At 55.8% G+C, this 26,937-nt stretch overlaps 1 protein-coding gene and 1 long non-coding RNA gene across 2 annotated transcripts; one reads left to right on the forward strand and one right to left on the reverse strand.

The window, feature by feature from the left end:
- Positions 1–111: 111 nt before the first annotated feature.
- On the reverse strand, positions 112–13,361 carry PRDM12 (PR/SET domain 12). Its single transcript, XM_017664079.3, has 5 exons — positions 12,885–13,361; positions 10,931–11,121; positions 9,392–9,547; positions 1,860–1,971; positions 112–519 (listed from the first exon to the last, which is right to left on the reverse strand). Exons 1-5 carry the CDS (start codon positions 13,105–13,107, stop codon positions 119–121), a joined length of 1,083 nt encoding a protein of 360 aa, XP_017519568.2. The 5' UTR covers positions 13,108–13,361; the 3' UTR covers positions 112–118.
- LOC118970448 (uncharacterized) lies at positions 9,514–11,090 on the forward strand. Its single transcript, XR_005058416.2, has 3 exons — positions 9,514–10,072; positions 10,481–10,599; positions 10,959–11,090. It is a non-coding gene; the product is annotated as an uncharacterized lncRNA (long non-coding RNA).
- Positions 13,362–26,937: the final 13,576 nt, after the last annotated feature.

Below are 26,937 nucleotides of genomic sequence, written 5' to 3' on the forward strand. Positions count from 1 at the left end.
CATTCTGGAGGGCACGCACAGCGCCGGCCCCGGGCAGTGTCGGGCGAGAAGGCCGCGCGGGAAGCGGGAGCCGCGGCGGCGCACGCCCACGTGCATGGACGCGGGCGCGGGCGCGCGCTTACAGCACCATGGCCGGTAAGTGGTGCGCGGCGGCGGCGGCGGCGGCGAGCGCGGGCGCGTGCGGCGCGGGCAGCGCGGGCGAGTGAGCCTGCAGCGCGGCGCTGGGTGGCCGGTGGCGCGCGCTCTTCTGGTGGGCGCGCAGGCCGGCCAGCTGCGAGTAGGCGCTCTGGCACACCTGGCACTTGTAGGGACGCTCGCCCGTGTGCAGGCGCACGTGGTTGCGCAGCGTGGACGACTGGCTGAAGCGGCGGTTGCAGAAGCGGCACACGAAGGGCTTGTCCAGCGTGTGGATGCGCATGTGCGAGCGCAGGTTGCTGCGCGAGTTGAAGCCCCGATGGCAGATGACGCAGCGCATGCGGCCCGCGGTGCCCGCCGCCGAGTCCGCCGGGTGGAAGTCCTCTGGCCGCGCGGGCAGGGCCGGGGGCCGGGGGGCGGGCGGAGAGGGGGTAGAGAGCAGCCTCGTTAGGATCGCGCCGCCGGGCCCTGCCCCTCCTCACCCCTCCCAGGGCCCTGCCGTCCTCGGCCCCACGCTGCCTCCTGGGAGACTGACAGGGTGCTGGCAGAGGGATGGGGGGCAAGGGCTCTGGCTTGGGGTCAAATAAGATTGGACCCCAGCGCATGCCGTGAGACTTCCGGGACTTGGTGACCTGCGTTCAAGAAACCTCAATTTTCCCATGTGTAAAATGGGAACCTACCACGACTTCATGGGGCTGTGCGACTACAGGAGGTGATCACAAAAAACCGACGGCTTCTGAAGGTTACTCTGTGCTGAGCATTTTACCTACCTTAGCCTGTATATGGGAAGCACCTGCCTCATAATATTCTTCCATAAATGGTAGAAACTATTACAACCCCCCCCCAAAAAAAACACCTTTCATGTATTCATCCCACAAACAGTTACTGAAAGCCCGCTATGTACCAGGGAACTGCTTTTCTCATCTTGCAGTGAAGGTACAACAGCATCAGCCTCATAAGCCTGCTGTAAGGATCAGAGAAATTACCATTTGTAAAAACAGCTGCAGAGCAAGGGCTAGATAAACAGTAGCTCGTGCGCCTCGGGTTCATCCTCTAAAAATAAGGAAACCAAATTTCACAAGGGTTTAATGAGGACCCAAAAAAGATGATACCTGTAAAAGGTTTAGCTCAACACGTGAGCAAATGGTGCTTATCATGCTGATTGGCATCCCCAAGACAGGCACACTGCCCAACCTTCATTCAGTGGGTTTATACTGAGCACCAGCTCTGTGCCAGGCCCGGCACCAGGGACAGGGCCGGGAAATGTATAGATTGTAAGAGCTGGAAGGGAGCTTAGAGATCATCTCATCCAACGTCTTTTCTTTATGGATGGGGAAACTGAGGCCTAGAGCCATTCCCAAGATCGCACAGCAGAACTGGAACTCAATCCAGACTCCTGCTGCCCAGCCCCTTGCTCTTCCTGCCACACCCTGCTGCCTCTCTGGTGTCCCCTCCGCCCAGCCCTTTTTGCCCCCAGACAACCTATTTTGTCCAGAAAAACAGAACTGCCCCTGAACCATGCCTGGATTGTCTTGGCAGCTCCAGGGGCATTGGCCTCCTTGGACCAGGGCTCAGTGAGTCCCATGGGCTCAGTGCTGCTGGGGATTGAACCAGAGTCCCTGAGGCCAGGTGCCGCCCTGCACACATCACGCACACTCGCACACACTCACTCTCTCTGAATTCTGTGGGTCCCTTGCCGTCGTGGCCTCATGGGGACTACCTACCATGCTTGTTCTTTTTCTGCTCCTCCTCTAGCCCAGGCACGCCAGGGATCCCCAGAAAGGTGTTGTGTGAATTCCCGTACCACACCAGTAGCTCCTGGTCAGGAGGGATCATCTACAGAGAAGGAGGCAGGAGGTCAGGGAGGCAGTGGCTGGGGGAGTGAGGGTCAGGGCTCTCTGCACATCCCCTCACAGCCAGGCGGCCACCGGCCCCTGCCTTGATGATATGGTTCCAGTTTCAGCCTTGAGGAAGCCATGTTCGGGTCCATTTGCACCGAGCCATTCTTGTCATGCTACATGGAAGGCCCTAGGATGCTCTGCCCATCCTTCCCACTCCCTGCCCAGGCCTTCTAGCCCTCTCTGTCCTCTCTCTGCCGCTGGGAACACAGCTGCCTCCCGGCCACACAAGATTTCCCAAGCAGACAGCAACAGAAAGGAAGCCTTGCAGCAAGCAAAAGCCACCAAAGGAGAGCTAGAAAAATCTTCATTGCTTACTCAGGGGGACCAGAGGCAGCCGGCCCTCAGGTGTGCAGGGCTGGGCCAGGTGTTCCCAGGGAGCTCGGGCTGTGGGCACCCTATGGTATTTGATTACACCCTGCCTAATAATATTCTAGAAACATATCACCCCAAGCACCCTCAAAGCAGTAGCATGTCACGTGTACTTCTCTCCCAAGCACAGGGCTCCGCATGATTCCACGCACATGGCGAATGCTGAAAAAGCCGGATTCGCACTGAGAACACCTCCACCTCAGGAGGTGCTGGGACACTCGACCTTAAACAAAATCTGTTCTGCCAGGTCCTGGGTCTATGGCAGAGAACTCCACAGATGGGGAGGGGACTGCTGCTCCCAGGAGAGGACCGGCCCAGGGAGATGGTGAAGGCCGCCGGCAGGGAGGGGTTTGCAGCGGCAATCCAAGGGAGCTCTAGAAGGCCTGCTCCGAGGTGGCACCGAAGGTAACTGAATGCTCCCGGACACCCCCAAGGGCCGGCCAGGCCTTTCGTGAAAGCCAGCTACCCCTCCCAGGTGGGAACTTTCAGGCTCTAGCCAGCAAGTGAGAGAGGGGATGCCCCTCCAGCCTCCCAGGGCTGGACTCCAGGGAGTTGGCTTTGGCCCCCACCATGGAGGTCACTTTCTTATCTGCCCAGAGAGAGCTGGGACCCCCCGCCCCTTCACTCCCCCCACCCCACCGGCAATAGGGTTTGTTTTCCAGTAGGTTGTCTTTTAGTTGAAGCTGAAAAGATTGTTTGGGGCCCCATTCAGGAGTGTCTGAAATCAAAGCGGAGTAGTTTCCTTGGCCTCCATGGCCACAGAGAAGGCCCTGCCCCTTCTGTTTGGTTCCAGCCTGCAGACCCCTGCCCTCCTCAAAACCCTTCTGTTCCCCACACCCTCCTTCCTTTGGTCAGAACCAGGAAGGCCCTCAGCCTGTCACAGCCAGGCCTGCTGCACCCTGAAAGAAGAGGAGCCTGCCACAGGAGATGTGCGAGAAGGCAAGGCCCAGGGCACCTGTCATCCTCCTGAGACTCAGCCCAGGGTCCCTGGGCCCCTTCCTAAAAGGCCCCATGGCTGATGGGGTGTCGTGTCCAGCCAGCTTCAGGGTCGGTGAGTGAGGAGAAACCAGGCAGAGGGTTCACACTCAGATGGCCAGGGTTCAAATATGCAAAGTCCAAGTGCAGTCCCTGTACTCAAGGAAAACTGGGTAGCACCTCAAAGAAAGTAGGCAGATTAGAACCTGGCACCACAGCAAAAGTCCTTGAGGCCTCTCTGCTCATTCACAGTCATGGCCACTGTCCAGGAGGCCATCATGTCAGAGCTGGAGGCCCTGCAGGACAAGGGCTGGCAAAGAGAGGGCTTCTGTGTGTCCCTAGAAGAGAGGAGGATGCAACTAAAATATTTAAGATCAATTCATTGTGAAGGAAGATGCTCTCTGACAGATGATGCCGACGAGCCCGTCCTGGTCCCTGGGCAACCTGAGGCAGGCACTTGGCCTTTCTAAGCTTGTCTCCTCAAATGAGGGGTTGTGGAGGTCTTTGAGGTCCCCCCAATGCTAAGACTCTGACTGTAAGTCCCCTCCAAATTGTCCAGACCCTTAGCTTCAATTCTCAGATGAGACAGACATGTATATATCACAGCTCTTCTAAAGCCGCAGGCCTCCAGCAGACATCCGAACACGCCCCTTCCTTTGGGAGACACAACACTGCAGAGGACCTGGCTCAGGCCCTGGAGGCCCACCTGTTGGGGGCCAGCTGGGCAAGTTGCCTTATGTTGCTGGGCCTCAATTTTCCCAACCGTAAGACAGGGACAGCACCATTATTCTGGCCTCAGTGGGTGCCTATCAGGGTTCAGCGAGCCATGCACCTGAAGCTCTTTGCAGGATGGATCCACAGGAGCACGTATTATTTTCCTGGAGCTCGCCAACCTCTCAGGGAAACGAGCAGCAATCTGACCCCGCAGTTGTCCCCACAGAGCCTGCAGTGAGGCACAGAGTGGCTGGAACGGTTAATACCCAGTGATCAGTGGCTTTGCCTTCGTGACCCACAGAAGCACAGGCTGGGCCCCCATGCCCCAAGGACATCAGCCCTAGGCCCAGGCCACCACTTCCTGACTCCATCCCTGGGGAGATCCCAGACATGGGGTGGGGGGTCCAGCGAGCCCCAGGCCGGTGTCACTCGCCCTGAGCTGCCTCTCTCCCTCCAGACTCTCAGTCAGGGAATCAAATATCTATGTCAACACGAGCCTTTTCATTTTAATTGACAACAACAATTATTATTAAATACAAAATAATAACAACAATAATGGTAAGGAATGAAGAGCCACGAATGTCTGGAATTGCACAAATTCTGAATATTAGTATTCAAAAGGGCGTTCTTTGTAATATTATTTTTTAATAAGAGCTTTAGTATTGGCTGTTTCAGCAAAAGGACAAGACATTACTAACACATTTTTAACATGTTAAAATTAATTTTACTAGTTAAATTTAAAAATTGAAACAGCGACATAGACACACTGTCAAAAATGTGTAAATGTGTGAAAGGGCCTATAATGAAAAATAACTCGCTCCCGTTCTGGATGCCCAGCCACTGTAGCTGGGTTTCTGTGCATCTTTCCCAGAAGCGTTTGTCATTTTGAGACCATTAGAAAATGCTGATTTAAGGCTCATGGGGAGCAGCGTGACTTCTATTTTCTACACAATGTATCTGATTTTTGTTTTTTTAATGAGCACATGCTACTTCTTACAAAAAAATATTTTTTAAAGAAAGATAATCTATTAAGGAGAACCTCCTGGAACTGAGAATGACATACACCCCCTGATGTGGAGAAGCCACCAGCTCTGAAGGCAGTGCTGGGGAAGGTGGCCTCATGGCACAGAGGCTGGGAACTGGAGGCTCTCCCAGCACTTGAGAGAGCTGGGAAGCCAGCGGCAGCCCCTGCCTGAACCTCTGGTCTCTACCTGTTCCCGGGCACCCCCCATGCAGCAAGCCTGGAGAGCAAGGCAGGAGACCCCAGGGAACCGGCAGCCTCTTCCCAGAGATCCTGATAATACCATCCAGACACTCCCAGGGTCTCCCCAGCAGACCACCTAAGAGCAGACATCAGCCACAGGCCCCTGCAGGCCTCCTTGTCTCTCCCTAGCGCTCTTTCTTTACAGCCACACTCTGGCCTGGCCCTGCGGAGGGTCTCCATGAGGCTCGGAGAACCAGAATCAGCTGTTTGTTCACTTTTCTGGAGTGCAGGGACTGGCTCAGGACCCACAATAAACCAAGCAATTCCCAAAGAAACTGGGTCCCACACCATAAAATCCACGTCATCAAGACTCGGGGAATGTCGGCGCCTGAGTCTTTCCTTGGTAAATCACATAATCTCTCAGTTCAAGCTGCTTAACCTTCCCAATCAGTCCATAAGTTTCTTCCTGTCCCTTTCTGAATTCTTATTACCGATGGAAATGAATGGGGTTCTGGTTTGTTTTCCTAATATAAATTCATGTCACACTATTGAACATGCTCCCGCGAGGCTCTGATGCCCTCCCCTGCCCCCGGCGGTGCAGAAGCCCTTGTCTAGAAGGATCTCAGTGTCATCTGGACGAATATCAATTTCCATTGTACCACAGATGTCCTGACACACCAATTAATAGAGTTCCAACAAATAGATATTGGCCAGGGAGGCCCCACAGCACGGTGACACGGGCTCTGCCCTGGAGTCAGACAGGCCTGGATGCGGATCGCAGCTCAACAACCTCTTGCAATCAGCCTGAACCTCACTTTCTTCGTCATTGAAATGGGGATGGTGACGAGAGCACCTCGCTGGGCTGAGAGGCTGGGAGTTTTTTCAAGTTTGCTGAGGCCCTTAGCCATGTTGGCAAATGCGTCATGGATGGGAGCATTAATAATGATGCTTATTAATGATCAGAGTACCTTAATGCAACCATCAATGAACAAGGTCAAAAGGAAAATGGAGCTTGTCCTCACAGAGCCCAGAGAAGAGAGAGATGGAGACATGGGGGCTCCAGGGAAAAAATGCCAAACTGCCCGAAACAAGAAGCAAAGTAGCAGAAAGGAAAAGCCACTACTTTGGGGCATAATCTGCCAAAAAATATGGGAGAGAAAGACCTGGAATTTTATTCCCGGTTCCAAAATCCAAAGCCTTCATAACTTACTACTCAATCCTTTCCTTGTGCTGTGTTTGGAAGTCAAACGTGTGGCTTCCTGGAGCAGCAATTTTGTTTTCCTGGGAGAACTGGGTCCTTGTTTCCCCTTTCAACCCAGTCCCCATCACTGCAGACAGACTAATTCATTCAACATCTAGTGCCCACTTGCTGGCCACTTCGTAGGGATGTCATTTTAGGCGCCTGAGGTTGTAGTAAATCCTTCTGGGGCGGAAGTGAGCAGGGAGAGTGGCTTGAAACCCCACGGCCCTCGTCTCTGTTTGGAGAGCTAATATTTTGTATTTGTGGGAAATTCTAGAGCAACAATAGGATATTCTGCTTATTGAATAAAGATGTTCCTTCCCATTTGTTGGCAAATAATGGGTTACTGCTATGAAATAGAAATAGCAGTTCTGAGTGACAGAAAGATTAGAAAACAGATCCCAGCAAAGGCCCCTGTCCTTGGCGAGCTCGCACACAGGCACAGGGCAAGCAGCGCTCTATTCCGGAGGAGTCCAGGGCCACCTAGAGGAGCAGCAATGTCTTCCGGTCCAGCCTAGAAGGGCCATGGGAGCGCTGGCCTGGGACCGGCTATACCGTGGGCAGTCACAGCCACCCAAACACACTCTGTCCTGTAACTGGAATCTAATATCACAGCACAACGGTTTAAGAAAATTGCCACCATGAAAAATTTACTTATTAAAAGTTCAATGGGTGATGTTTTGTGCTTCCTTGTCCCTCACTCAGTCCCCTGTCTGTCGCCTTGCTAACTCTGTGAAGGCATGAATGGCAAATCGGTGACATCCAGCTGTTGATATCATATATGATAAATTTTTTTCCTGATCCTCTTCTGTCACCTTAGATTCCTGATCAAATATAAATGATGTTTTTTTAATCTTATAAACTCAGATTCCTCCCTGGAGATACTCTTCAGTCACCTTGACCCCTGTGCTCTGAATTTCTATATAAATGTCTATTAATGTTTCCTAACTCTGTTCAGCTTTCAGCCACTGTGACCTGCACAGCCTGAGGCGCAGGCCCCCAGGGTCTGCCACAGCTGAGAGTCCTCTTGCTAACACTATGAAAGTGTTCCTAGTCTGTGTGTGTGTGTGTGTGTGTGTGTGTGTGTGTGTGTGTGTGTGTGCCCGTGCCCCTGCACTTGTGTACATGTGTGTGTATGTGTGTCTGGATAGAAGTAGGAGGGATGGAACAAGCGTGCATCCCAGTCTCATCTGCATCAGGATGACCTGTGCACAAATGTGAGGGCGTGTGAGGCTGAGAGGGTGGCAGGGGGTGAGGGCCTGGGAGGGTACTGTCTGCTAGAAGTGGGGTTCAGCTACACCAGAGGCCAAATGTAGGCTGTCTGGTGGGGAGTCCTAGCTCCCACAGGGTGGTGGCCCAGTGGGCAAGGAGCCACCTCTGTCCTGGGCCTTGGTCACCCTTGGTACTACCCTCACACGGCCCCACCCTGTCCCGCCTCACCTGAACCCTAGTCCAGGAGCTGCTCACCTTTCTTTACCTCCACACCATGCCCTCACAAGGTCTACCCCTCGGCTGAGACTCACTCCCTGGCCACCCCAGGGCCCAGGCAAAGGCCATTCTGCTGTCATTCCTGGGACAGTCCTTGGAGCCTGGTGATGAGGGACAACTGGCCTGGTGCCCCTCGGGCCTCGGAAAGACCCGTGGGCTCTGAGCCCCAGAGAGAAAATGGGCAAAAAGGAAGTGGTTTCCTGGCCCTGGGGGCGCTCCTTCGCACCACTCCAAAAGTCAGCCAGGCCCAGCCTCACGGCAATGGGTACTGTGCTTCTCCCCACCCCTGAGGAGCAGAAGCACGAGGTCCAGTCAGGTTTCGGGGGGACAGCCCTACCTCCCCACACAGCACTTGCCCACAGCCTGCCATGGGGAGGTCTGGCAGCTTGTCTCTATCCTGGGCCAGATGCTGAGCAAATTTCCTGCCAAGGGACACCGTCCAGGGAGGGTCACTAGAACATGGGTCTCCTTGGCTACCACCACTCAGTTTGCTTTTCTAGAGAGCCCCTCCTCATGTGCCCTGAGCTTGTCTGTCTCTGCCAAGTATTTCCCTAGGACCACCCCCTTTTTCCTTCCTCCTGAGCCTTTCGATGACGTGGGCCTGGCTTATCTCCCTCCAGCTATGAGACACGGTATTCATCTGTCCGCTCTCTCTCTCCTCTGAGAAGCCTCATTCAGCGCCAGCGCCAGCGGCAGCATTCCCCTCGATGCCCAGCAAGAGCTCCTGCCACCGAGTGAGACGCAGTTTCCTTGTCTGTAAATTGCAGATTATCACAGAATCCACCCCCGTGGATTAAATGCATGCATATATGGCATCTAGGAGAGCCTGACAAGGAAAGCGATCAGTCTGTGAAAGCTGACACCAGAGTCATGATCCACATGTCATCGGCGTCCCATGCCTGCAGAATGAGGGACGACACACCGCGAAGATGCTGAGACACAGCGCCTCTCTCCCACGCAGATACTTTCCCTGGGCTGCCTTCTGCGTCTGGCACTCTGTACCTCTGTGGCTTCTGAACCCCATGACTCCCTCAGCAGACACCCAGAGGGAGCCCACTGTTGAGGTGCTCGTGACATTCACCAAGGCATGAAGTCAAGGTTCCAGCCTTTCCGATCTGCAGCAGAAACTTGCCACAGAGGTCACAATCCTGGAGACCATGCCGCAGGGACCTGTCCTACAGCCTGGGTGGGGCCAGCTGGGCCCTTGTCAATGCCGCTCCATCCACAGTCCCCAGACATAGCTGCCCCTACCCAAGCATTTCCCTACTGGGAACATGTCCTCCAGAACCTTCCAATGACCTGCGCCAGGCTTAGCTCCCTCCAAACTCTGAGACACGAGTATACCCCCACAGTACCCACGCTCACCTCGATGGCCTTATAGAAGATGCTGGTGCCAATCTGGACGACCTCTAGGTTCTGCTCCTGCTCGTTGCGTGCACATTTGATGTAGGTCATCCAGCTGCGGTGGTCCTCCTGGCTGGCATCGATGAAGTAGCGCACTGTGCCGTCCTCGTTGAACACCTGGGCACAATTGAATTGGGGACCAGGTGAGGCGGGGCTGTATCACATGGGCCACCTGTGGCCCTGTGCTGGCCACATCTACACACTCTCTCTATCCTCACAGCAGCCCCAGGCAGTGGACACGGCTATTATCATATCAGTTTTCCAGCTAAGGAAAAGGAGGCTCAGAGAGGTACAGTGACTTGCCTGAGGCCAGGCCACTAAAAATGGCCCACAGGAGTCAGTCTCCAGGGCCTCACAGGCTCCTCCGTGTCCTCCCCTTTCTCAAAATAAAAGGGTCTCCAGGGGATCACTGACCAGACAAAGCGGCATCCAGTGAGCTCTCCAGGGACGCAGAGGTGCTCCCGGACAAAGCACTGGCTAGAATCTCAGACCAGAGGAAAGTCCGGCTCACTGTGCGCCGGGCCCAAGCCCCTTCTCGGGAGCTACCAAGAATGCTCAGAGATCACACTGGACCCCAACTGCCTCTCCTAGCAACAAATGCAGAAGGCAACCACTGGTCCAAAGCTCTAGGAGAGGGAGGAGGTGAGGTTAGGAGAGACCTCTGGGCCATCCCCCTGTTCCCTTCCTCCTGCTGCTGGGACCAGGTGTGGGACTTGTCACACTGCATTCCTCCAGGGCCCGCAGGTTGGGGGTGTAATGGAGAGCCATCAATGGGGGAGGGGAAACGAGATCAGGGAGAGGGTGACAGTAGATTAAGGGGAGGCTGGCCTCTGCAAGGTGAAAGCCCCGAGGGGGAAGTGTTTTGGTGTTACTGCCCATCCTAAGAGGAGCCCTCCCTGGCATAAGGCACTGGGAGGAGAGGAGGGCTGGGAGGCCTCTGAGCTTCCTTCTGTAAAATGGGAATCATCACTCACTGAGATAATTTGGTGGAATGCAGGCACCTGGCCCAGAAAGCTGACTCAGTGCCAATTCATCTGTGATCATTTCCAGGGTCCTTGCTCCATTGGGGCTAAGAAGTTGATTCTCAAGAAGCACAGGCCACCCTTCTCCGTTCCAGCCACCCTCACCTCAGGCCAACACTGGCCCTGAGAGCCTCTCCTGCCTCCCAGGTAAGGAAAGAACGTGGGTGGCTGGGAAGTGCTGCCAGGGGTGGCTTCCCAGCTCTGTGCTGAAGAACCCTAGGCAGGTGGCACGGCCTCTCTGAGTGTCAGAGCCCTCCACTGTGAAGTGGGCCCAGCATTGGCAGTTCCCCTAGCCTGGTCTGGAGGAAAGAGGGTGGATGGCAAAGGCCTTTAAGGAGTGGTTTTGGGAGAAGCCTTCAGGCATCAGGCCGTGGCTGCGAATCCTGCCTCAGGAAGCATCAGGGCCAGGGGTGCCGCAGCCCCCGGTGAGGGCAATGCCGGGGTCCCGCCCACGGGCCTGCGGCCTACGATCACCTACCTCCCACATGAGGTTGTTGTTCTTGCAGATATCCACACGCTCTGGGGCGATGACTCGGCCGGTGAAGGGGCCCATCTCCGTGCCTGCCTTGATCCACGTCTTGGAGAAGATGCCGAGGCCCTCACCGGGGATGGAACTCTGTGCGATGATCACCTCGGCCGGCAGCACCAGGCTGGACAGCTTCTGCACCTCTGCAGTGGGGGCCCGCGGGGAACCAGGTCAGAGCCTGAGGCAGAGGAGGCCTGGCTCTTGCCCTCCAGGGCCCAGGCCCAGTCCTGCCCACCTGACCAACACTACCTCTGCCCTGGAGTGGCTCCAGAGAAAGTCATTCGGGTGTGCCTGCTGGGGAGTAGTGGAGGGGCAGGCAGTGGTGAAGGCCTGGAAAGCAAGCGGTGCTTTGGAGCTCATTTCTAGAAGGTTTTTTTAGTCTCTCCACCAATCTGAAAGCATCCACAACTTCCCCTGACCTCCACCCCGGCAAAGTTTAAGAACTACTGAGCCTTTCACAGTGAATGGTTTTACAAATGGGCCAGCTGAGGCCAGCTCCCCACCAGTTCATAGCTAACAAGCCGAGGCTCTTCCCAGTTCCGTTCTGGCCCTTCCACTTGTCACTCGGGGTTCACAGTGTGTCCTGGCACCAAGCACAGGGCACTGTGGGGGGACCCAAGACGCTGTCAGGTTCTCTGTCTCCTTTGCGGGTGCGGGCAGGCCCTCCGCTGCAGCGGGCTGGCAGTGCTGGGAACAGACCTGCGGCCGCAAGGGGCTGAGGTTCAAAAGAAACGCTGGTGGCGGTGGACCAGATCCCCCGGTCTCTGGGTGACCCCGTGCGCGCCTGAGTGCCAGAAAGGGCGGCTCCCAGACCCCCAGCAAACCCTGAAGTTGCCTCTCTAGGCGGGGAAGAGCCAGGGCGGGCCCCAACTCCGGGGGGGTCCCCCGCTGCTCCTGGCCTCGGGGGTTGGAGCGGGGGAGGCGCACATGGGCGGCCTCCCTGTCTTACAAGGTTCCCCTCTAAGCTACCTGGGAAAATACCCAGCGAGCAGGCCAGCTGAAAGGGGGGGTTAAACGGTGTCCATTGCGGCGCGGCCGGCAATTTGTCACGCTGTTAAAGTGATCGCATTCATTCGGCTCCATTCGAAAGAAATTGCTAATTCTAAATTCATTAGCCCTGGAAGAATGCTGTAGCAGTAAATTGTAGCTCAATGCGGAGGGGACTTGTTTAAAAGGGGCCGAGGAATTCCCCTTACAAAAAGGGGGGATTAGATGGTTGACATAGCGTGAATGGAAGTGGAATTAGTCTGCACGGTAAATTAAGAGAGGAACAGAAATCGTAAAGGGGGAAGAGAGGGCGACGCGCAGAGATGCCCGCGCCGGGGAAAGATATTGTTTGCAGGTTGATGAATGAGGAATAAGAACTTGAGACATCTTAAAGAAAAGAAACTTTTCTCGCTGGCTTTTTCTCTTCTTCCTCGCTTTCTCGCCGGCTTTCTCTGCGCCCGCCCGCCCTCCGCCCCTCCCCAGCCCCCGCTGCCTTTTAAAGTTCTCGATTTAAGTGGGAACTTTCGCGGGTCAAGCCCAAGTTAACTAAATGAATTTAAAACCCCTTCTTTTTGAGTCAACTGCTATTACACGCCTAGTAAGGCTTTAAATGCCGGGAACCCGCCTGCTCAAAGGGGTAAAGGGAGGGCAGGCGGGGCGCGGGGCCCGGTAACCGGGACGCGGCGCTCCCTTCTCGGTGGCGCGCGGGGTGCGGTGCTGCCTGTCGCCCCACCTGGGCTTGGCTGCCCGCGCCCTGCTTCGGCCTACGGGAAACTGAGGCACGCGGAACATTGGGGTCGCTCGGGTTGGTGCGAGCAGCTGCAGCGCCCCAGGTCCCCGCTGCGTCCTGCGCGTCGCCGAGAGGGGAGCCGCGGCCGCGAGAGGAAGGGATGAGGCCGGCCTCGACGGCGCGACTCACCGCCGGAGAAGGACTGCGCCAGGACCTCGGCGGTGAAGGCTGTCCGGGGACTGGCGTGGTGGCTCTTGTCCTCGAAGAGCTGCTCTCCCAGCACGTTGCGCCAGCGGCCGTACAGGAAGCTGTGCAGGATGTCGGAGGTGATGACCTCGGCCAGCGCCAGCCCCGGCGCTTTCAGCCCCGTCTTGAGCACCAGGGCCTCCGCCGGGAGCACAGAGCCCATCATGGGCGGCCCGGGGCTCGCAGGCGCCGGGGGACGGGCGGCCGGGCCGACGCGGGGATGCGGCGGGCGCCGGGAAGCACGGGAGCGAAAGTAGAGGGCTGTGATGCGGGCGGCGGGGGACGGGGAGCAGGGGGAGGCCGGGGACGCAGGAGGGAGCGGGAGGCGAGGCGGAGGCCGGGAGGAGAGAGGACCAGGGGGAGCGCAGCCGAGGGGAAGAGGGAGACGGGGGAATCTGCAGAGGTGGCAGAGGCGGTGCGGAAGGATGGGAGCCCCGGGTGGAGGCGGAGGCGGCTGGGGGTGGGGGGTGCGGGGGGGTGCGAGGCGGTGGCTGCAGGGAAACGGCGGCGAAGGGCTCCCGGACGCGCGCTCGCCTCTCGCACACCCGGCCCGGACGGTCTTCCCTTTGGCAAAATCTCAGCGCCTTTATAGCAGCCGCAGTGACCCTCCTAATTGGTTATTAATGACCCCCTGACGTCGGAGGACAGACTTGTTGTACCCGGCCGGGCTCGAGAAGCTTTCGCCGCGACAGCTCGAGGGGCGGGGGGCGCGGGCCTCCGAAATGCCCCTCTCCGCGCCTCCCGCCCCGCCCTGGCCCTTCCTCCCTCCCCTCCCCGTGGGAAGCGCCGGGCCGGGCGGGAGGCTCAGCCCGCGGCGAGGAGAGGAGGGGACCGAGCCGCGGAGGGGCACGGCCAGGCTCGTTCGGACTCCAGGGACCCAACTGATCAGGAGGCCGCCTCTCGCCCCTGGGCCCCCCGGGCCCCGGGCTCACCCCGTGTTTCAGGCCCGAGCAGCGCTCCTCATTCTGGCCCAACAGGCCCGGCTTCACCTCCCTCCAGCTCCCCTGCCCTCCTGTCCCTGCCCAGCCCCACCGTCCCTCCCTGGCCTGGCCCGGCGCTCTCCGAGACTCCAAGCCCCAGACTGTGGTAGTCGCCCCGGAACCCGCAGGCTCGGCACGGGCCGCGCTGATGTGCGCAGACGGCGCTGCCGAGGCCGGCACTTCGCTTCAAACGGGCTGCTCCAACCGCCCGCTCTCCGCGGGCAGCCGGACGGGAAATTCATGCCCAGGCGGATGGGCTGCCGGGGCGGGGCTGCCGCCGCCGTCGGGGCTCGGTCAGGCCGGAGGGTGCTGCGCAGGCTACCAGGACCCCGGCCCTGGGGGGTGTCGGGAAGGACGGACTGACATCGCCCCAGCCACGGGTCTCGGGGAATTGGCTTTGCTGACGGGCACAAGGGGATCGAAAGGGGTTCCGGGTGGTCCAGCATGGAGGCAACCGTGACTCCAAACTAGCATCCCCCGAAACTGCGGACAGCCCTGGGCTTGAGGCTCCGGCCTCCCGGCTCCTTCGCTCAGCGGCTGCCTAGGAATGCCAGCCGTGTTGCTGCACCCCTTCTTGCCTCCTAGCGCTCTTTCTCTCTTCTCTGGCCCCCCTCTTATTTTCTCCCTTCCTCTCTACTTGCTCCCTGCTCACCCCCTTTCTCCCTGTTCCCTCCCATCCCACCAGCGTACTTTCTGCGCAGAGGTTTCAAGGCAGCCGCAGGCCGGCGCGGTCACTCTCCGGAGACAGAGAGCGCCCAGAGCCCAGGGGGAAGACAACGCTTGCTGCAGGCTTTGCCGCCTCCCGGCTTAGCCTCAAGCCCCCGATTCAGGCCCAGAAGCGGGACGGGGATCACAGGGACACTTCCCCCACCTGCCAAACTCCTCAGCCAGTGCCCGCTCCCTGTAATTTCAGATTTCCTTAACGCAGCCGTGTTTTCTGCACCCGCGGAGTGTGGGATGGACCCAAGGGTTAGCTGGAGGAAAATCGGATCTCCCGGGCGTTCTCTGCACCGCCAGGACTTGGGCGAAGGGCCGAGGTTGCGGGGGAGCCCGGCCTTCCCACAAGGAGTCACTGTTCTCGTGTCCCTTGGCAAAAAGCTCCCTCCAGCCCTGGGTCTGGCCTTTGCTCTGCCAGCCTCGCACTTATCGGGGACGCACCCCAGGCCTCTGCTTGCCCAGTTAAGGCCAGTGGCCTCCGGCACCCCGGGGTCTGCACCGGGGTGGAGAGTAAAGAAGGAGAGAGCCTCCGACCTTCAGACCCAGAGCCCGGGTCCGCCTCGAGGCTGATGCCCAGGCAGGAGGCGCGCCCGTCGGGCTAGACGCCAGCAGAGGGCAGCGCTGCGGAGGAGGCAGCGCCGCCCGCGAGTTAGGGCTCTGGAACCTAAGCAACCTTCCAGACGTCGCCGACGCGAATCACACTGGCTCCGGCTCGAGCCGAGAGATTCAGTCCGAGCGGGCGGGAGGAGTCCGGACACCGGTGCCTCACCAACGCCTGGGCCTTGCCTTCTACGAAGACTTGGTGGAGGGGAAATTGTTCCCGGGGCGGGCGGAAGAGAGTACGTCGGGGAGCGTCGTCAGTTGCCGCGAGCTCGGTTCCCAAGCCCGACAGCCAACCTCAGCGCCCCTGGGAGACCAAAAGTTGTGAGGACCGCTGCGTCCTTGGAACGGCCTTTCTCCTCCCTGGGCCTCGGTGTCCCTGTCTGTGCAATGGTTTGTGTTGGACTTGATGAACTATTTCTTCCCACCTTGTCCCTCTTTGGGTCAGGTAACTGGCCTCTGAAGGCCCAAGGATTTTGCCAGTTCCCGGGCCACCCCCACTGAGAAAAGCCCTCTGGCCTGTGCGTCCCTCCCACCTTGGGTGCAGCATTTAGGCCCGAGCCCCGAGCCCGGAGTCCGAAAGTGAAAAGACCGAGTTCGAACGGCTACTAGGGAGCCCTGATCCTTTCCCGGGAACCTGCAAACCCAGGGAGCCGGGGGCAGGACGAAGCGGGGCCCAGGACAGTCTCCCAGCTCCTGCGGCCGTCGGCCCCGGGGGTCTCCACTGTGCGCTCACATTTTGTGCTTCCAGTCTAGCGGGAGACCCACCCGGACCGCGCCTCGGGGAATGGGGACGTATAGCAACTCCCCGGTCTCAGGGTCCATTGGAACTGGGGAGCAAGGCCCCTGCGCCTGCATCTCCCCTGGCTGAGACTGCGAGGGAAAACAGTGCCCGTCCTGGGCTTTCTCCGCTGCTGCGTCACGCCGCTTTCCGCAGGTCCCAGGCGCGGAGTGTGCCCGCGCCCAAGCCCCCAGCCCGAGCCGGGCCCGGCCTGGGCTCGCAGGCGCCGCCCCCCCTCGCGCCCGCGGGCCGCCGCGCGGAAATCTTTTTAATATTCATGGGCGTTAATAGAGAGGCCCCCAGTATATCGGTCCATTGTGGGCGGCTCGTAGGGCTTGAATAGGCCCCGGCCCCCTTTCTTCGGCGCGGCTTCCCGAGGGGCCGGGCCAGGAGTGAATGGCCCTGCTTCCCGCCCCGCGCTCCCTCCCCCTGCCGGGGAGAACATCTTTATCCCCGCCGCCGCCGCTGCCGCCCGGGCCCCCATTCACGCGGCCCGCGCTCCGGGCGGAACGAATCAATCGGCCGCGGCTCTTCGGAGGTCATCCCCGTGGCCCGGAGGCGGCGGCGGGCCCACGGACCCACGGACTGGGGACACGGGGTGGGGGAGTAAGGGCGGGGGGGCCGAGGCAGGTGAGGAGGGACCCGAGGGGCAGCGGCCGCCCGGGCCCGGCCGGTCTGTACTTGCTGCCCCGAGCGGGATGAGCGCGGAGAGGGCAGCGGCCACGGCAAAGGCCGGACACCCACCCTGCGTCCCCTCGGGGCGTCCCCGCGGGGCCCTGGGTGCGGGGTAGGCAGCGGCCCACGACTCCCTGGGACCCGCGGCCCGGCCCGCAGGGCATTTTCGCTCTGGCCAGTGCGCCGGGGCTCCCTCGGGGCGCCAGGTCTGGACAGCGCGCTCCAGTGCGCGTTCGGGGGGGGGGGAGGACGGGCTCCTGGCTCCCGCGCTCTCGCTCGGCTGCCCCGGCCCGGGTGGAGAGGGGGCGAGTCGGTCAGGCGGGGCCAAGGCGCACCGGCCCCCGCCCCTCCCGCCCCGCCAGCCCTCGGAGGCGCAGAAAGGAGCCCATTGTCTGCCGGGAAATACATTTTTGGGGGCCGAGTGAAAGCCCGTCTTTCTTTTGAACTTTAGAAGAAAGTCTCCTGCCCTCGCTTCTCGGAGGGAGAGATTTGTCCCCCCTCTGGGGGCCCCGCTCGCCTCCTTCTCCCGAAACATCTGCCGGGGGAAAATCCACCCTGGAGGGCAGATCGCGCTCGCTTTAAGCCCCGCGAACTCATTAAAAAGATATTAGCGGCGGGGGCAGGTCCCGCGCAGGTATCGATCGGCTGGAAGGAGCCCCAGGAAGAAAAGGCGAAGAATGCGGACCCGCCGCGCCCCGGCCCCGGCCCCCTGCGCCTGGCCCCCTGCGCTCTGGCCCCGAGGCTGGAATGGGTCTCTGCGCCGTCCGTGCTTCCCGCCGTCCGTGCGTCCGGCTGCCTCCCTCGGCGTCTCGGCCCCTCGCCGCCGCCTCCCCGCCCCGCGCGCGGGTTCCAGTCCACTCCCACCGCGTCCCCGCTGTGTTCGCCCGGCCGCGGTGGCCCCCGTCCGTGCCTCTCTCTTCTCCCCACCCCGCTCCTGTTCCGCCTGCGATCGGACCCCTCTTCAGCCTTCTCACACCCTCTCGGCTTCCTCTACCCACTTCTCTCTCTTCTGTCTAAATCTCAAGTCTTTCTGGCCCCCATTCCCGCCGTGGCCTTCCTCGCGTGGGGTCCGTGTGTCCCCCCGCCCCGCCCCTCCCCGTTCCCGCAGGACGGTCCAGGGATCCAGGGCGCGACTGGCTGCCCAGGAGGGCTGGGGCGCGGGCCTCGGACACCGTTTCAATGGACGTGACTCTGGCCCGGCCTGCGCGGCGCTGCCGGGCGGAGCAGCAGCTACCGCGCTGTCAATAGGGGACCGCGCCCCTCCCTCAATCTAATTAGCCTCCGCGGCCTGGGAGAGACAAAGGCGCGCCCCGGGGAGCCCACGTCGTCAAGCGCGTCGGCGCAGAGCCGGCGCCGCGCGGGCAGGTGACTGGCACGCGAGTCTCTCTGGGCGCTGAGGGCAGGGTGCCGGCTCCCCTGCGCCTCCCGGGACCCCTCATCGCCCACGCCCGGGGCCCCAGGCCGGCAGGTGCCAGCGCCCCGGTGGGGGCAGTCAGTGCGTGGGGACGGAGGGGAGAAACACCTCGGGAAGCTGCAACTCCAGGAGAGACGCGGCAATGTGCGAGTCAGGTTTTGGCAGCAAAGTGGAGGAAGAGTGAGGCAAAGAGAGGCTGTGATGGAAAGATCTGGATGAACAGACCAGGAGGCACAGGGACACGCAGACGTGGGGGAGGGGGAGGCAGTGATTCCAAAAAAGCCCGAGGCCTGGAGAGACACTGAGAGAAAGAGGGAGAAGCAGGAAGAGGGAGGCACGAAGGTGCTTCAGACACAGAGACTGGAGGGTAGAAGGCATGGGGGAAGCAGGCAGGCAGGACGGGGAGGAGGCTGGGCTGGAGGGGGCAGGTGGGAGATAGGCACATCCCTTCGCCCTCTTCCTTCAGGCCCTCTGGCCTGGGCCCACACCCTCACCTCCTCCTGACCCTCCTGTGGGTCTAGGAGCAGTGGAGGGAGTCATGGGCACTCACTCACGCCCCCTACTTTCTCCAGAGTTGCTTCCCACTCCCACACTCAACCTGTCTGGCCTTCCTGTGCCATCTCCCTGGCTTCCTGACTCCCAGTCCTTCAGCTGTCATTCTCCACCTGGGATGCCCCAGAGCAGAGACTTGGGGCAGAGGGTTATTCCGTGACACTGCTGCACCCCCACCTCCCTCTGCTGCCATCCACACCTGGAGTCTCTGGTCATTCCTTTGTCCCACAGATATTTACTGATTGCCTACTCTACCGGGCCCTGGGGGGCACCTGGGTGACCAGGGAAGACTCAGTCTTTCCTTTCTCCAACCAGCTTCCAAGGGTGGGGTGGGGGCTGCATCCTGGCGGAGTCAGAGGTGGCATCAGGCTCTCCTAGGCCAGCCTGGGGGCCCTGATGCCTCTTGGGCTCTCACACCTCTCAGTGGCTTGGACCGCATCTGTAAAGTGGGAGCGATAACGCTGCCTGTCTCGTCATGCCTGATGCACCCAGCGAATGAGCTCACACTGAAGAGATGCCTGTGGCCTTCATCCCTGTTACTACTCCCTCTCCAAAGACAGCTCACTGCCATGTGTACTGGTCCTCTGGGCCCATCAGGGGAGGCTCCAGGCTCTGGAGACCTGATGATGTGAGCCAACCCCTGGCCCCAGCAGGTACTGGCTGGGAACCAAAGCACCCACGTCCCTTCTCTGAGCCTCAGTTTCTTCATCTGCAAAATGGAGATAACAATAGAGCCTCCACCAGGAGGGTTGCCGTGAGGGACAAAAGACATGATGCATGAAAAGCTCAGATGGAGACCAGGACAGAGAATGTAGTTGACATATGGAAAATATCCATATATTGCATTTAAAAAGTGACACATGGCCATGACTGAAAATTTGGGAAGTATTATAATACAAAGGTTAGTACCAAATATTACCTACAAAGGGACCCTGGAAAGCAAAAACCACAGGCTAAGGAAGTTGATCATAAGGAGTCAGTGGTCCTTGTCTTACAGAGTGGGTGGAATGATGAAACACCACAATATTATTACTAACATCTGCCAGGCACTCACTAGGTACCTACTTGTAAGTACTTCACATGGATTTTTCTCAATCCATCCAGATATGCTGGAATAGCTGCTATCATTATTCCCATCTGCCAGAAGGGGAAACTGTGTCTCTGTCAGGGATGCTTCTGGCTCCAAGCAACAGTGGCCCTGATCTCAATGACTGTTGTAGCAGGGGGTTTATTATCTCACATAACATGTTACAGAGATAGGTCGGCACCTGTGAGTCTTGCTCAGCAGCTCAAGGATGAGTGACTTGAGGTTCTCTGTGTTCCCATAGTCACAAGATGGCTGCAGCAGCTCTGCCACTGCAGTCCAGTCAGGAAGGCATAAGGGCAGTTTCACTGACATGCCCTTGGGCACATCCAATAAGCAAAGGGCAGAGACTCAAACCCAGATAACCTGATTCCAAGGCTGGGCCTTAACCATTGCCACAGGTCGTACTTGTTGAACTGTAGAGATGTCAGAAAATGCGTGTTACATTGGGCTGAATGGAGAGTTGTGATTTTGGCTGCATTTATCTACCCCCAACTTTACCTACTGCCACCTCTCCAGGGTGAGACTTTGGGCAATTAGGGAAGATATACTTATTTGAAGAGCAGTAAAGTAAGTTGTAGCTACAGTGAAGATGGAATTTGCTGCTCTAAATGTCCAGGAAGTTAGAAGTTCTATTTATTCTGGAAGCTTCTGGACACTCCAGACTCTCAGACCATCATGTATTCATTTTAATTATGCAAATATTTAATGCACACCCCGGGCCTGGAGCTTGGGGGCATTGAGCAAGAGCAAGCCATGCCCTGCAACATCAGCCCAACCCTGGCAACTGCTGGTCCCTGGAGACTTCAGTTCGACCAGCATCTGCTGTGAACTCGCCCTGTGCCATCCCTGGCTGAGCATTAAGAGGCCAAAGAGGGCCCATGTGGTTTCTGTCCTCGAGATGCTGAGATGCTGATGTTTCCTGAGTAAGCTGGGCACACCCACACTCCCCAGGTCATGCTCTGCAATGTTAGCTGGAGTTGTAGAATTCTCCATGGAATTTCAGGGAGAAAGGCATTGCATCCTTGTTCTTTAGCTGGCTGGAATGTCCTCTTATTCCCCACAGCTCTTGTGAAGGGGCTACTTGGAGCCACGGGCTCACTGGGCCCAGTTCTGTGCCAGCCCTAGGTCCCCACTACAAAGCAGGGAACTCTACCTTCACACCTCCAGATGGGGGGTGGGGGGAGGCTTCAAATGTATGTCGAGCAGTGAAATGAACTCTTATGAAGGAATGTGATTTAGAAAACAGACATTGGACTTCTGGTTTCAGCCCCAACATGTAAAAAATTTGGAAATCATTTCTCCCAAACTTGCAACACGAAAAAGCTGGACAAACTCAAAGTCAGTGGCTTTTCTTGGACTCATCGGAGAACTGAGGTAAACTGTTACTCTGCCATCTGGAAAGTCAGGGGGATCTGGAGAATCACAGCTGAGATCTGTCCACCTGGAGCAGAACCACAAGGGCCGCAGCTGGTAGGAACCCTTAACTGGTCATTTCCATGGATTGCTGGAGGCTGAGTGCAGACCAACAGCGGAATAAGAAACTCCTGGGGTTTGCAGTCTTGGGGGACACACCTGTCATGGTTTTTACTTCCAGGAACCCTGCCAGTTTCTCCAGGAGATGATCTGAGATCTTCTGGTGTCCCTGGCAGGATGCCGGAATAGTGGGTCTGCCGAAATTCACACAGAGCCTTCTCCCAGAGAGGGGAAGGGAATGCTACATGCTCTCTGGCTCCCTCCAGATTGCCCATCTCACCTAAGAGAGAAACAAACAAATGAACAATCCTGGTCAACTGGGGAGGGCTTCCAGGACTTGGGCCGGAACTGCTGCAGCCAGAGAGGGGGGTGAGAAGACAAGCTCCACCCTGCAGAAATAGCCCCGAGCCTCCAGCCCTCGACAAGGCGAACGTTTCATTGCAAGGTTATGGAGTCCTGTCCATCTCCCGCACCTCAGTGCCGCAACCGACGGGTCTGAGACACCAAAGGGGCCTGCAAGACTTGGGCTCTCTCTGGACATGGGGAAGCCCAAAGTCAAGACAGGAGACCAGACCCTAGAGAATTTGAACCCTCTCCCCTTCAGCTCCAGCCAACATTACATACATGCGACCTAACTCCATGACAGACGGACATACATCCTTACACTGAGAGCTTATTTTCCTCAGTTCCTATTATCTGATACATGTTCAGCTTTCAACAAAAAACATCACAAGGCGTGCCAAAAAGGCAAGAGAAAACATGATCTGCGGAGGCAAAGCGGTGATGGGAACCAGGCTCCACTGTGACACCAGGGCTGGAATTCTCAGGCAGGGACTTAAAAAAACTATGATTAATATGTTAAGGGCTCTAATAGGAAAAGTAGGTGATACACAGAACAGATGGGTAGTAGAAGCCGAGAGACGGAAATGCTAAGGAACAATCAAAATGAACTGTTGAAATCAGAAACACTGGGACTGAAATGGAGAACGCCTTGATGGGCTCACCAGAACACTAGACCCCGCTGAGGAAAGGATCGGTGAGCCTGAAGGCACGTCAGTAGAACCTTTCCTAACAGAAGTGCAAGGAGAAAAAGAATAAAAGAAACATCAGATGGCCAAGAGCTGGTGGGATAGTGCGGGGGGACGGCAGGAGGCCGGGGTGGGGGGTAATTCCAGAAGGTACAATGTATGCGTAACTAGAATAACCAGAAGGAAGAAAGACGGAGCAGAAGAAACATTTGATGTGTCGGAGATCTGTCTGAGATACTAATGGCTGACATATTAATAATGGCTGAGAACTTTCAAAAATTAATGACAGGCAATAAACCACAGACCCACCCAGGCTGTTTGGAGATAAACAAAAAACCGGAGTAAGATAAATGATGATAATTTTTAGAAAGCACCGCCCACCCCCGCAAACAAAACACCCAGCACAACAAATACCACACCTGGGCGTGACATGCAAAATTCAGAAAACCAAAGACAGACAGATAAAAGTGGCATTCAAATAGCAACAGATTTATAAGCTCATAGGTACAGTGTTTACTGTATCTGACAATCAATGGCAGCAGAAAGGCTGATGTCAGATTCGGAACAAGGACGCTGGGGGTGTCATTTCACAGGAAACTCAACATGCGCCTTATTTCTGAATCAGCCGCACAGTATGGGTGTGATCCAGAATCAGAGGAATAAGCAGTTAATGACAACAGGAGTTGAAGTGCTTACCTTGTTTTCTTAGATACTCTTCAATAAAACTGATTCAGAAGATTCACGGAGAAGGTATAGGAGGAACATTTTGTATCAAAGTTGACTTATGAAGTCCCTGCTGCTAGGCAGAAGCAAGCCCCTCTCCCGGACCGGCAAGCCCTGTGAGGGGAGAGCTGCTGTCTTCTTCCCCCTGGACCAAGCACAGGGCTTGCATATGCCTGGTGCTTCGGCCACACTAGTTGTGGGTGTTAACTGCATAATGACCACTAAGTACAGTGAGATGATCTGCTTGCTGGAGCCTTGCCTGGCATCTAATGGAGCATGGAACTCAGGAATGAACTGAGTAATGAGCTTTTTGGTACAGTTTTGCTGGAGCAGGTAACTACAGGCCTGGATTCAAAGACCAGCCCAAAGTTAGAACATTTCCTCGTCTGGAATGTGAAGTGATGTCTTACCTAGACGGAAATGAGTTCAGCTGGTAGCGCATGTTGTCATGTTGCAGGTCTTTAATGGGCTGAATTATGGTATAAACTACAGACCAATTATTTCCATGACTATACGTGCAAAAATCCTAAACAAAAATATTAGCAAACGACTTCAATGGTATATAAGGAGGAGAGATAATAAATATGAGGAAATGAGGTTGATTCTAGGAATGCAAGGCTGGGTTAACATTTGAAGATCAATGTAATTGACTATATTAAAAATAAAATGGTGATAAATCATGTGATGATCTTCATAGATACAGAAAAACAATTTGAAAAATTCAGCACCAGTTCGTGATAAAACTTTTGGCAAACAAGAAACAGAAGGGAACTCCTTATCTGATAGAAGGTATATACAACAAATACACAGCAGACATAACTAATGGTAAATTACTGAAAGTGTTCCCTCTGGGACTATAAAGACCAGTGAGGATGCCCACTCTCAATACCTTCAGTCAATAATGTACTGGAGGTCTTAGGTAGTGCAATAAAGCAATAAAAAGAAAGTGGCATACGGATTGGAAAGAAAAAAACAACACACCATTGTTGTGCACAAATGATTCTGAAGACAGAAAATCCAAAATGAATATACAAGCTATTACAATTAGTAAGAAATTTGAGTAAGGTCATTGGAATCAAGGTCAAAATATATAACAATAAACTTTACTTCTGAAACCAGCAACAAAGAAATGAAAAATGAAATTTAAAATACCACTTTCAATAACAGCAAAACATAAAAAAACCTAGTAATAAATGGAAAGAAGGATGGGCAAGACTTCTATCCTAAAGACTACTAAGATTATAGAGGGAAATAAAAAAAACTAAAGGACATACCACGTTCACGGAGTGGAAGACTCGATCTTGTTAGGTTGTCAGTTCTTCCCAAATTGATCCATAGGTTAAATACAATCCCAGTCAAAATCCCAGAAATTTTAAAAACATTTTTTGGGGGGGGTAGAGGATTGATAAATGGATTCTACAATTTTTGAGAAAATGCAAAGGGCTGAGACTAGCCAAGGCTATCCTGAAGAACAAAACTGAAGGACTTCTATACAAGGTATTTCATTAAGATAGAGTTTTGTTGGCACAAAGAAACAAGCTGATTGAAAAAAATGGAAATGCAGCATATAACAACTTGAGGGCATGGTGTTTTTTAAAAAAATTACCATTAAAAATGTATAAACATATTTAGTGTGTTTTATTGGAATTTGAATCAAACAACAGTGCAACCCTTGAGCCTAGCCTAACACCATTTGGAAACCACTGGTGTGGTCCAATTCCCGAGGAGGGGAAAGTCGAAAGAGCTGTGACCTGTGCAAGTCACCCAGGAAGTCAGCCCTCCAGGCAGGGGACAAAAGTGAGGACTCTGGACTCCCCGGTTCTCTCCCCTTGATTGAAGAAAAGGCCAAGGTTTGGGGACAAACCTTTTGACATATACATTGAAGACAGGTGATCTAATGGTATGACATCAATCCTGGGTACAAATCCATGCAAACCCAGCCCATCACCCCAATCTTTAGTGTCATGCTTCTCTTAAACACAGAGCTGTCTCTGAGAACACCAGAGACACCACAGTGGATAGAGGGTACGGGGATTTCTGGGGCTTGCTGTAAGCCGGCCTAGTGGTTGTAGTGAGGGGTGGCTGAGGCAGTTGTGGGACCCAGGTCCCTGCTCAGGGGCCAAAGCACCTACTCCCCAGGAAATCAAGATTGGAAAAATCTGATGCCAGAGGAAGGGACCCAAAGGATCACAGAGTCCTTTGTCACGTGCTGAATAGGGTTTCTTTAAATGTCATCTTTGGCGCCAGAACTGAGCAGCCTCAGTGCACCCAAACCCTGGCCAGAGACATCCTCCACACATTTGTCACGTACAACAGCATGTGTGGGGGGTCCTGGCTTCTCCTACCTGCCGCAGGTGGATGGTTCTAACGGACTAGCTGCCGAAACTGCAGGGGGCCGATGAGCTGGACCTGGGGCTGTGGAACCCTGGGCAGACCAGGCAAGCCCAGAAGCTAGAGGATCGGTGTTGAGGCCAACATATTTTTCAGATCACACAGTCTGTCCTTGATATTCACAGTGGAGCAGAAAAAGCCACAGGAGCAGTCAGAAGCCCTGGACTCAGTTATTTCTAGGATCTGCCATTTTACGAGCGCTCATTATGAGCCAGGTGTTAAGTGTTTCCCATACACGTCACTGAATCCTACTTCAGCCCCATGATCAGGTAGGTAGTTCTTACCCCCATCCTGCAGATGAGGAAAGTGAGGCATATGGCGTTAAATCACTTGCCTTAGGTCGCATAGCTATTGAGTGGTAGAGACAGGACTCAAACCCAAGCTTCGGTGGCGCAACATTTAAACTTTCCCTCTGCTGCTCCGGGCAGGCCGCAGCTGCCAGGTCCCTCTACATGTCCCTGGCACACATGCCGTGTCTGTCGTGGGAGGGCAAAGTGGGCAGGTTTTGCAGTCAGACTGACCTGAGCCTGGGCTCTGCCACCTACATGTCCATGGTATGAGTCGGCTAAGAACCTATTCAGACCTGTTTCCTCATCTCGAAAATGAGCCCTCAGGGGAAAGTAAGATACGGCAGATTCCCTGTACGCTCAGGGGTGGCGTTCTATAAAGTCAGATTCGGAGAACTTGAATCAGTGAATACTGGACCATTGCTCTCAGAGAAAATACAGGGCTAGGCTCCAGTGAACCAATGGTCACATCATTATAAACCAATCAGTATGTAACCTTGTCTGATATGTTTCCATTTAAGGACATTTTATTTAAAATACATTGTAATTCTAACACTGAGCTCATGGCCAACAGCACTGTTACTCATGCCTTAACAAAGCTCATCCAACACGTGTGTTTTCTCTATAAGGCACATCACAGCCTTCTTGTACTTGGGAACATGGGACAGCAACTATGCTTGGGGGCATTTAAACAGCGAAACTGCCAACAGAAAGCACAAAAATGCAAAAAACGTGGCATTAAATAGAGTGCCCGGACACTGCTTGGTGTGAGCAGCTGCGCAGGAAGGCAGTGTCGCCTTATTCGCCTCAACCGGGAACATGTGCGTCAGGCAACTTACATTTTTTTTTTTTGGCTGTGAATGACCACAGAAGTGCAACAAGTATTCATTTTAAAGTTATAAATAAATTTTAGTGAGTAGGCAAATTTGGAATATGCAATCAAATTTGATTCCAAATACGGAGTCAAACATAATTGACTATAATGCATTTACAGGGCCTGGCTTCTGGTTGGCATCCAAAACCATTAGGGCCGTTTCCTCACCATAGCAGCTACCTCACTTGGTGGTGACTGCACTGTCTCCCACTCAACCTTGAGCTCCCTGTGGGCAGCCACGATGCTGTCGATTGAAGCCCTAGATGAAGCGCGGCACAGAAGTTGGCACAGGACTGGCCCCTGCGAGCTTGTGTGAATGAGGGCAGGTCCCTCAGCTTCTGTGAGCCCTCATCTGTAAAATGGGAAGATCAGCCCTGTCTACCTCCCTTGGCATGGAGACGTCCCTCAAAGGAG

Source organism: Manis javanica, chromosome 2 (genome assembly GCF_040802235.1).
Source record: "Manis javanica isolate MJ-LG chromosome 2, MJ_LKY, whole genome shotgun sequence".
Lineage (NCBI taxonomy): Eukaryota > Metazoa > Chordata > Mammalia > Pholidota > Manidae > Manis > Manis javanica.